The sequence below is a fragment of the Eretmochelys imbricata genome, chromosome 13 (genome assembly GCF_965152235.1).
Source record: "Eretmochelys imbricata isolate rEreImb1 chromosome 13, rEreImb1.hap1, whole genome shotgun sequence".
Classification (NCBI taxonomy): domain Eukaryota; kingdom Metazoa; phylum Chordata; order Testudines; family Cheloniidae; genus Eretmochelys; species Eretmochelys imbricata.
Window position 1 is genome coordinate 20599022 of NC_135584.1, and position 11139 is coordinate 20610160.

An 11139-nucleotide genomic window follows, 5' to 3' on the forward strand; every position below is an offset into this window, starting at 1 on the left:
AAGCTGCCGTGTGCTCAGCGCTGAGCCCAAGAAATCAATGAAAAGATCTCACTGTGTCCCAAAGAATCCATTCAACCATATCACCCCCAGGGCTCATGTCACCCTCAGTTGCTGGGAGCGACTCACAGCCAGCGCTCGGCACCATTCCCTGCTGGTGTGGAATAGCTGGGAGCTCCTTGCGGCTGGCACTCCTGCGCCGTTCACTGTTATGCTTCCTGCAGGAAGATGGGGAATAGAGGAGCTATGAGCACCTTCCATGTCTGGCCTTCCTGCAGTCACCCTACAGGGTCTCATGCTGAGAGACAGAGAATCCCAGCTGTGCAACCCAGCCAGCAAATCTGCCCTGTTTCTTTTAGTACCTCTTGCTAAGGCAGGGTGGCACTGGAGTCTCTGGAAACAGAACACCTCCCCTGGCTCCTTACATTGCTTCCTGCTGCTGGGAGAGGCTGGGACAGAAGAAACTGAGCAATGGCAGTAGAAGGAAATCCCCATATATGTTTCCTTCTCATGGGCCTGTAGTAGGCTGGCTCCTCTTCCTTCAGTCCCCACACTTGCATTCAGGTCCAGTTCTTCTGTAGGCTTTGGTGCCTAATGAGCAGCAAGAGCCGGAAGGATTTGAAGGCAGCAGGGAGCCTGGTGCTATTTCACACTCTTGGGAAGTGACAGCCTGATGTGTTGGGGGGTCAGCGATCCAGGGAAGGCAGTGCTGTGTCCCAGCTGCGAATGTGCATAAGCCTCAGCCCGTTGGTTGAGTGCCTTGTAAGAAAGACCACCAGCAGGTATTTAAACCTCAGAATGAATTCCCTGCAGCGCACAGGGGCTGCATTGTGTGAGTGTGTGTGTCACTTGCTGGGAACATGCCATCCCGATGAGACAATCACAGCAACTGACAGCGAGGAGAATGTGACCATCAGTCACATGGCGAAGGGCAGAGACAGGGAATGTTACTCTCTTTTATTTCCTTCATGGTGGTTATTTAGCTGTAAATACATGAGCAGAGCTCTTGACCTCCTAGAGTGCCTGAGATACAGGAACAGAGCGAGGGGGGGGGGGAGAGAGGGAGCTGAGATGAGGGAGTAGGAAGAAGGCTCCATCTCAGTTTCTCACTGTAGTCACCAGTCAGTCACCCCGCTGCACATCTTGCTTGATGCCTGCCTTAGTTATATAATGGTATTTCAGTGCCGGCTGCCTAGCTGGCTAAGAAAAGCTTGCCAAGGAATTTACAGACAAGTTTGCTAATACATCCAGGCACATCTTCCCCATTGAGGCTCTAGCACAACCCATGAGTGAGAGTAACACACCAGCACCAAGTGATAGTGTACCAGCCCATGCCACCTCCCTGCATCTCCTCCTGGGGGCCTGGAACATCCCAGGGTTGTAATTCTCATGTTTTGGGAGAGAGATGTATGACGTGTGCATTAACAGTGTAGAAAAATGCAAACTCTTAGGATGGCCTTATCCTTTATCCTGCAATGTTCTTGGAGAGAGGGGCTGAGACTGGAATAGCTGCGCGTTCCCCGCCCCATACAGACAGTGCCTTCTTCCGGCAAAGGTTGGAAGCTCACCTCTACAGACAGGGTTCAAATCAAAGGGAACCCAGGGCACTGTGCTTTCCTCCAACACTAGAGTGACTGGGGTCAGCGTGTCCCTGTTTCCACTGTGTCCCCTGTTCCACTGGAATAGGTGCACCGAGTAGATCACATGGTGCTTGTTGCTCTGCTGGAAAGTGAAGTTGTAACGCATTGGCTTTTGGGCCCCCAAACGGCAGTGTTTTTGATCTCTTCGGTTCATATTGATAGTGCAATAGTATCTAGGGACCCTGACTGAGGACAGGCCCTGCTGTGCTAGGCACTGTACAAACACATAGTAAGAGTCATGCTGTGGTTTTGGAATTCGCAGCACAAAGCAATGAAATAGAAGCCAGCCTGTGGTTGTGGATGCTGTTGATGCCAAGGATATGGGGAATGAGGGACCTTGGGATGAAGTGTGATGTGCAAGAACTTCCAGATCACCTTCTCCAAAGCGTCCCCAGCTCTCAGGGGTTTCACTATAGCTGCTTAACGCCCCCAGTACCTGAACCTTGACTTCTCCACTCCATATTGTTGGTACTTGAATTTGCTGGCCACTTTCCCTGGGAAAATTGTGACAAGCCACTGGATGACCCAGCCTGTTAGCCATGGATTCCAACAATGCTATAGCTGCAGCTTTCCTGGAGCAGTGGGAGGCTGGTGACTCTGCCCTGGTGGGAAAGCACAATAGGGCAGGCTCCATGCAGCTGGGCTGTGTCATTAGTAAGGCTAAGATTTGATCATGGTTATTTTTAGTAAAAGTCACGGACAGCTCACAGGCAATAAACAAAAATTCACGGAGCCGGTGACCTGTCCGTGACTTTACTAAAAATAACCTGGGGGCAGGGCTAGGTAGGGGGGAAGACTGAAGTCCCATGTGGGGGGACTGACAGGCCAAGCCCCCCGCAAGCTGGTCACAGCTGTGGGACAGGGGTGCGTGGCCCTGGTTGCAGCTCCCACCAAGCCTCAGCTGCAGCCGGGGGGTGGCACATGGCCCTGGGAAGCTGTGAGGGGGACGCACTGCCCCCGGCTGCAGCCCCTGCCAAGTCCAGAACACCACAGGGTTTGGGCGCGTGGCCCCACCTGCAGGCCCAGCCAAGCCCACAGAGGTGAGGCATGCATCTCTGGCTGCAGCCTCCCGGGGAAGCGGCGGGGCTGGGGCTGCAGGGTCCTGGTTCCAGCCAGCCCCAGTTTTAGGGCAGGGGTGCTCAGTCCCGCTTCCTGAAGCCCTAGACATCACGGAAGTCCGGGAAAGTCATGGAATCCATGACTGCCGTGGCCTCCATAACTAAATTGTAGCCTTAGTCATTAGCTACCCTGCAGGGGCTGCCAAAGGGACCCAGAGTTACCTCAATGCTAATTGAGGGAGACACAATCCTTCAGGGTTAACCTGTTCTTTGTGCAGCCCAGAGCTTTGTAATTAGACCACCCCAGTCTCCTCCCTTCCTCTGTGCCGTAGCTGTTCCCCCAGCCCTTCTCTGCCTCCCAGACTTTCTCTGACACAGCTCTGGAGTTGCCAATGGATTAGCGAGTATGTGTGGGGGCGAAGGGGTGGGGGCTTGGATTCTGTGTGGCCCTGCACCAGGATAAGGAGGAGAATGAGCTCCTGCCAGTGCAGCAGCAGATGGTGAGACCAGCAAGGAAAGTAAAATGGGCTTAATCTCGACATGTTGTTAAGGTGCTTTCAACATGGGGTTTAGTCTTTTGGCAAAGTGTGTGAGATCCTGGCTGCATGGGCACCTTGCCAACCCAGCCCTTGGCAATGGACAAGGAGACAGACAGCAGCAGGGGCTTGCACTGAGCTCTCTGGTTGCAGTAAGTGGGAAGGCCTAGATCTGGGCTGGGCATCTTGGAACCAGAACTTATGCCAGGCAGGTTGGAGCCTGGAAATGGGCCCAGCAGTTATGGGACAAGCAGAACCAGAAATGAATACAGAATCCCAGGGGAAATGTGCAGGTCACCAGGAGCCATAAGTCACACAGCATTGGCAGCTGGTTCCTGTTTGGTATATTTCAGATGGAGGAGTTTAGCCCTGCTGGGTTTCCCTGGGGCAGGTGTCTGGGCAGGGAGTTTAGCCCTGAGGGGTTTCCCTGGGGCAGGTGTTGGGAGGTGGGAGGGGAAGGAAGAAGAAGTCTGTTTCCTCTGGGGTCCTATGTTATAACATTCTGGTCCTGATACAGACACGGCCCCTGCCAGGCAGGGTGGGGATCCCAGGCAATTGCTGCCCTTTGCTGGGATCCCCCCGCCCCCTGTTCCAGCAGCAGGAGGTGGGTTTGGTCAGTGCTAGGATGTCTGGGGACAGGCTAGGATGTTTGTTTGGTTTCCTTGGTTTCTGCCCTGCCCGGCTGGGTTGTCACATTTTCCTTGCCTGGCCAAGAGCAGCAGAGACGGACCCTGGAATGAGACTCCAGTCTGGGAGCATCCAGGCAGCTGCTGGGATACACCAGCAAGGCCCAGTTCCTCAAAGGTATTTAGGCTCCTAAATTCCATTGAACTCAAACACCTTAGTGGTTCTGGGCCCAGGAAACCAATTGGCCAAGCTGGAAGGGCTGCTGGTTCTTTGCTCCTCTGGGTTCCTAAAGCAGGAGGGACAGAGACAGGCCCTGCTGTGCTTAGGAGGAACTGGCCCTCCATCGCCTTGTTCCCTGTGGAGGGCTCAGCCTTCTTCCCTCAGTGGCTCCTCATTGCTCTTGGGAGCAGAGTTAAACCGTGGGAGGGATGAAAGAAATGCAAACGCAAAGATCCAGGCTGGCTGTGTATGAAGGGGAGTGGGGCGAATGGAGGAGCCTGTTTGTGTGTGTGTGTGTGGTGAGGGGGGTGGGGACTGGGATTATAGACTGGTGTATGGAGGGGAGTGTTTGCAGGTGGGGGTGGGGGTGTTAATGCCATTTTTTTACTGTCACATTTCTCAGTCCAGTATCCCTGGCACTCAGGGTCAGTTCCTGTTCCTGGGAGAATTTCTGCTGTATTAATATTCAAAGGCAACTCTCTGGTTAAGCCTTTGTTAGGCAGCAGGAAGACCAGTGTGTGACAGGCTGGAGCTGAGACTACCCCATATCACACACACCTGAGCTCTCTGGTTACACAGTCCTGAATGTTCAACATCTGGGATGCCATGTTTCTTCTCGCCAAGAAAGGCAGGAGTGTCATCTAGTGCAGGGGTTCTTAAACTTCATTGTACCGCGACCCCTTTCTGACAACAAAATTACTACATGACCCCGGGGGTGGAGGGCCGGAGTCTGAGCCCTGTTGCCCCAGGTGGGGGAAGAGAGGGGGCTGGAGCCTGAGCCCCACTGCCCTGGGTGGCAGGGACAGTGGGCTGGAGCCCAAACCCTGGGACTCAGCAAGTCTAATGCTGGCCCTGGCGACCCCATTAAAATGGGGTTGCGACACACTTCGGGATCCCGACCCACAGTTTGAGAACCAGTGAATAGTGGTTAGAGCAGAGGTCTATGATTCAGGAGAACCTGGTTCTATTCCTGGCTCTAATACTGGGCGACCCTGGGTAAGTCACTTCTGCTTTCTGTGTGTCAGTTTCCCTCTCTGGAAAGTGGGGATAACAGAACACTAAGCCCCTCTCACAGAGGGGGTGAGCGTTAAAGTTTGTAGAGTGCTTTGAGAACCGTGGGAGAAGGTGGTAAAGCCCAAAGCAGGGGACGATCATTGCAGCTGTGGACACCAGGCTGGGCTGGATCACAGGAGAGGAGTCAGTAGCAGTGGCCCCCAGCACAGATTGCACTGCTGGAGCAAGCTCCATGGCTTGTAATGCCTCTTCTATTGCTACCAAATCACAATGCACCCCCACAGGTAAAGTAGAGCAGGAGAGAAATACCTGTCCTGCAGGACACTGACAGAAGGAATAGGGCGGACTTATGCAGCCCTTCTTGGCCTTGGCTGATCTCCCATGCCCCATCTGACTGCATCTAGCCTGTGCCTGATCTTCCATCTTGTTCCTCTACAGCTGACATGGAGCATGGGCAGCGGGGACTGGAGCCAGAGCAGATGCAGCAGCAGCTCAAATTACGTGACAGGCAGAAGTTCTTTGAGGAGGTTTTCCAGCATGATGTGGATTTCTTCTTCCCCATGTCCCACCTTCAGATAGAGCACAGAAGACGTAAGTGCCGCCCACCTGGGGCTAGGGGGAGACGTTTGTCACACACAGAAGGGGATGGAAGGCAGTATGGAGGGGATGACCTGTTATTTAATGAGCCCCGAACATGCCATAAAGATATAAAGATAAGGTCCCTGAAGAACTCACACTATAAACAAGCCAGTAGGCTAGTCCCACATGCTGGCTTCCCCTGGCATCACTTTCTCAGTGCTCCTGGTCCAGGGCTAATAGGTTCTCATCTGGCTGGCATTAGTGATGGCCCTCCCTGGTTTTCTGGCCCATGTCTCTGCAGCTCCGCTGGGCAGCATTTCCTCCATGGAGGTGAATGTGGACATGCTGGAGCAGATGGACATGATGGACCTTTCTGACCAGGACACCATGGACGTGTTTCTCAGCTGTGGGACAGAGGATAACAATGTTGCCGGTCTCCTGCCAGGTACGTACGCAACCCTCCCTGTTAGCTCCCTGCTGTCCCCGCAACCTTCACGCCAGCTGGTCAGTTCTTCAATCCAGTCCAAGCCCTACCGTGACTCTCTCCAGTCCTAAAGGGCAAGAAACTTGGGGCTTGGGCCTGTGGGGTTGGAAAAGTTCACACCAGCACGGCTCTGCTAATGCAGCTCCATTGGCGATACGGCCAATGGAGGCTGCACTGCAGAAAGGGCACAGGCATTTTCAGCATCATGACATCTAATCTTAGGGAAGGATGCTGTTGTACAAACACCTGTCCCCTGTCTACACTACAGCCACCATTGCTGGGAGCAGAGAATTATGGATCCGCGATTTTCCAGGGCTGATGTGCAGTCTTAGCTTTTTAGGGTTTGTAGGACTGAATTCTTGTCCCCCCCAAACTGCTCTAGAGCAGCCCCTACCCGTCACACCCTTCCACACTCCTCACCACACTCACTTTCCCCTGGGTCCTGATTGCCCATGCTGAGCTCTCTGCACAAAGTGTTGGGGGTGCCAAGACCCTGACTGTCTTGCATTGAGCTCCCTGTTGGGGGCAGTGTCAGCACCATGGTGGCCCTAGGCTGGGGCTCCCCACACGGGGAGTGGGGAGCCAGGCAGACCCAGTTACCCTGTGTTGAGCTCATTGCCTGGGGAGGGGAACCCAAATGGGGGAGGAGGAGTAATCAGGAGCCTGATCACCCCATGCTGCACTCCTTGCAGTGACTCTGAGTATGAGTCACTCTGAGAATGAGTCAAGCCATTTAGCGGCAGATTCTTCTCTGTTTCAGTTAAACAGCCTCACACGTGAAGGCCCCAAGCTGGAATTTTACAAGCGAGACAGAAAAGGCTCCACTGCCAAAAATGGAGAAGGAATGTGAGGCACATGCCCTGCTGCCAAAGTCTGGGACTGGGGAAGGAGACCGGGCTCCAGCAGTAGCCTGGCTCGTGCTGGGGATCAAAGTTGGACTAGGGGACCGGTAGCTCAGCTTGTCCTGGAGGTCAGTGGGTCTGCAGCTCAGTCCTGCTTATGGCCAGCTCATGTCTCTCGGCTCATGGACAATAAGAATGTTGAGCCCAGTAACTGCCACCCAAATCCCTCCTACCCCCCACCTCTCCTGACAGGGGTAGTTCCAGCCCATTGCCTCATCTCCTTTCCTCCTAAAGGGCCTAGAAACCTTGTGTGCCAGAGTCACTGGCTCCACTGAAATGGCGTCCTGCACATATGTAGCCCCTGCAATGGGCTGGGAAAGGGATGAAGGCACAGCCTGCCTGCGGAGGGGTACGGTGGAGGTGAAGGGGGCTGGGCACAAGGCCAGCAAAGATGCTAGCATGTTGTTTTTTTCTGCTAATCTTGCCTTTCTCCTTGGGCAGAGCCCAGCCACTACGAGGAGGAAATCACCCTGCAAGTGCCCAATGCGTCCGAGATCAAATCCCGGATCTCGTCCACATCCTCCGTCTCCACAGACCTGAACAGCCTGGACACCAGTGAGGAGGGGGCCGAGACGCCCGTGGTGCAGTCAGATGAGGAGGAGCCCCAGGAGGACAGCCCTGAAGCGCAGGCGGCCAGAAGCTAGCAGCAGGTTCCCTGCTCTCTCCTCATCCACCCTCCGCATGGACCTGCCAGCATGAGAGGAAGGAAGGCTGCTGGTTGTTTGAATCCTGCTCAGTACACCCCGAGCCGTCTCCCCATCCCAAGGAGCGGAGAGACGGCTTCCCCCAGCGCGTTCTTCAGTCAGCCACAGGAGAAGGAGAGTGGGGCAGAAAGAGAGGGGTAGTGTAGTGCTTCAGACATTAACTCTTCAGGCTTTGCTACTAACTCTCCTGCTTCACTCACCCGAACTGCTACCCGAGCCGTGGCCTCAGCTGTGCCCATTCCTGGCAAGGCCTCCCCGCAGGATTTCAGCCCCCCCAGTCCCAGTGGGACCCCCAAAGGCAAATATGTAACAAAAGCCTACAGAGAAATTATACTCCTGTCAAATAAGCCGTCAGGGTGGTGTGTGTTATTGGAGAACCACGAAAGCCCAGTGCTTGGTGGGGATGAGAGGCTGGCTAGGAAAGGGTTGCAGAAGGAGGACAAGGAGAGCCTTAGGGAGGGGAGACAGGCTTAAGGCAGGGGATGAAGCAATTACAGCCACGCTACCAAGGACAAGACCTCAGTGGTAGATGAGTCAAAATTTCTCAGTCGCCGGAGAACAAGGGTCTTAACGTCATTCCCAGACCAGGCGCCAGCCCAATCCAGTGGCCATTCCTCTGCCCAACATAAATACAAGTGGCATAGTCCTCATTACCCACCCCGAGGAGAACTATGGGGGTTAATGGGGCAAATCACCAACCCATCCCAATAATAATACTGAGCACTTCTATGGTGCTTTGCATTTTCAAAGGGCTTTGATTGCATTTGTGCTTACAGTGGAGACAGCCTGAGACGGCAGTGAGAATGTACTGATTCCCACACTAAACCCACAGGGCTGGTGGGCGTGGGAGCACTGTGATCTGTAACATGACCCCATGAGTGTGTTAATGCAATTCCCCATGAATTGTACAACCCTTCTAGCACCGCAGACTAGCCCCCTAAGCACAGCAGAATACCCAGCATGGCTGCTGGAGCTCTGGCTTACAAGGACAGATTGTCACTTTGACTCCTCCTTGCTGGCTATTTGTCTTGCCCTCTTCCTACTCCCAGGAATGAGCATAGCCGTAGCCACACACAGATCCGGCTGCATCACCATTTTAGAGAGGCATGCAACTGCCACCAACTGCTCAATATGGGAAAGCTTTGGCCACCAGGAGACTATGTAACAGGGAAAACAAAGTCACTGCTGTGATGAAAGTGGAGCAGCCTCAAGGAGAGGGAGTCTGGTACATAAATAACAGAGGCCAGGTATTGCTCTAGAGCCAAGCCATTTCCCAGGGGCACTCAGAGCTGCATAATAGCTAGACACATACTAGTAGACGCTGTTGGACCCTGGCTGCAGCATTTACATCCTAGGTATCATCAAATGACAAGCCAGGTGCAGATGAGTCACATTCTGTCCATAATACTGCCTCATAAAGCATTCTCCAGAGAAAGAGGTTAAAGGGAAAAGAAAGGTCTGAAAAGAGGAAGTGACTCAGCAGATTGGCAACTCCCGAGAGATGGGGGCAGCACAAATGTAATCCTAGCAATCAGCTAAACTCATGGAAATATCCAAGAAGTGAATGACCACTGCTGAGCAAGGACTGCTCCCAGGACCCCGATTTCAGAGCCAGTTTGCAGCAGTCTGTGGACAGGGTGGTGCAGGGAGTTCCCTAAGCCCAGAGAATTTGTGTCCAGTGCCCCTGGCTATCCTGGCTCATGCATAGCTGAAGCATTCCAGCACTGCAAGTCTCCACTCCTGTGCTGAGAAGCTTGGCATGTTCATTACAGGAGTGCTCTTCCAGGCCTCAGCTGTTTGGGGATAGGGCTGGGCATACATTGTGAGTTTTGGGGTATTGCTTGGGGCTGCATTGAGTTCTTGTTTGTGGCTTTGCAAGTCAGAATGGTGGCAGGTGTTCTCCGGCTGTTGGGTTTGGTTCAAAACATTCTCGAGCAAGACCTTCTGTTGTGCAGCATCTGCAGCTCCCATCCAATCTCCTAGGCCTGGAGTCCCTCACGTTCTCTTACAAAGTCCTGGCACAGCGCTCATGTGTCTAGATTCTATATGGACTTCTGAGCAAGCACTTGTTCCTGCAAGGTGTGGAGCATTCTGGCCCTGATGTAGAGAAGCATAAACATTTAAGCAGGTGGCTAGCCAATTGAAGTTAATGGGCTTACTCACAAGCATGTGTTTAACCTTAAATGTAAGTGTTTCACTGGATCAGAGCCAGCGTGCTCTGCACGTTGCAGGATCAAGCGGAACTTCTCCTGCACTCCCATCAGTACTTAGGGAGCACTTCCAACATAGGTTTCAGAGTAACAGCCTTGTTAGTCTGTATTCGCAAAAAGAAAAGGAGTACTTGTGGCATCTTAGAGACTAACCGATTTATTTGAGCATAAGCTTTCGTGAGCTACAGCTCACAAAAGCTTATCCTCTAAGGTGCCACAAGTACTCCTTTTCTACTTCCAACATAGGAGACTTGTCTCTGAACATTTTGTGTGGATCATACTATTCATTATTAAGGCTACGTTTTAGTCATGGGTATTTTTAGTAAAAGTCATGGACAGGTCCCGGGCAGTAAAACAAAAATTCACGGCCTGTGACCTGTCCATGATTTTTACTATATTCCCCTAACTAAAACTTGGGACGGAGGCTGCTGGTGCTCGGGGTGGTCCAGGGGCGCCGGGGGTGCTGGGGGTGGGCAGCGATGCGCAGCCTGGGACCCCACTGCTGGTGCTGGGGGGGTTGAGGGTTGGGCTTGCAGGCTCCCTACCCAGCTCCGCATGTCCCTGCAGCTCCTAGGTGGCGGAGGGGCCAAGGAGCTCTGCACGCTGCTCCCAGCACTAGCGCTGGCTGTGCTGCTCCCATTGGCTAGGAACTGTAGCCAATAGGAGCTGCGGGGGCAGGACCTGTGGGCAAGGGCAGCGCGCGGAGCACCCTGGCTCTTCCATCGCCTAGGAGCTGCAGGGCCATGCCAGTTGGAGCCAGGGAGCCCTCCCACCCCAAGGTAAGCACCCCCCGCTCCTCCCAACGCCTGTCTCTAGCCCTGAGCCCCCTCACACACACCCAAACTGCTGCTGCTGGCCCAGGGGCTGCCTGGCTTGGGAAGCCCCTGAGCCAGCACCAGCTGCTGCAGAAGTCACAGAGAGTCATGGAATCCGTGACCGACGAGACAGACTCGCAGCCTTATTCATTATCTTTGTACATTTGGGAACTCTGGAATTCAGCATATGCCCCAGACATTGGAAATGGCAGAAATGATACAAGTTTGGACTGTGGTATTTTAGGAATGATTTTTTGCATACACATTACCGGGAAAAACAACAGCACTTTGTCTTGGTTGCTTGTCTGGCTGAGAGACTGAGCTATAAACTGATGTGCGTAGCTTTTATATCTA

General features: G+C 53.5%; 2 protein-coding genes across 4 annotated transcripts in view; both read left to right on the plus strand.

Annotated features, from left to right (window-relative positions):
• Nucleotides 1–5632, plus strand: part of SYS1 (SYS1 golgi trafficking protein) — a 51899-nt gene extending 46267 nt beyond the window's left edge. Inside the window, exon 4 of the mRNA XM_077831797.1 lies at nt 5530–5632. Within this exon, the coding sequence (XP_077687923.1) occupies nt 5530–5533 (4 nt within the window). The 3' untranslated portion in view covers nt 5534–5632. The remainder of the gene's footprint in view (nt 1–5529) is intronic.
• Nucleotides 1–10385, plus strand: part of DBNDD2 (dysbindin domain containing 2) — a 55562-nt gene extending 45177 nt beyond the window's left edge. For all 3 annotated transcript variants that reach the window (XM_077831789.1, XM_077831790.1, XM_077831788.1), the window contains 3 exons: nt 5530–5682; nt 5972–6115; nt 7498–10385. In XM_077831789.1, the coding sequence (XP_077687915.1) occupies nt 5530–5682; nt 5972–6115; nt 7498–7700 (500 nt within the window). In that variant the 3' untranslated portion in view covers nt 7701–10385. The remainder of the gene's footprint in view (nt 1–5529; nt 5683–5971; nt 6116–7497) is intronic.
• Nucleotides 10386–11139: the final 754 nt, after the last annotated feature.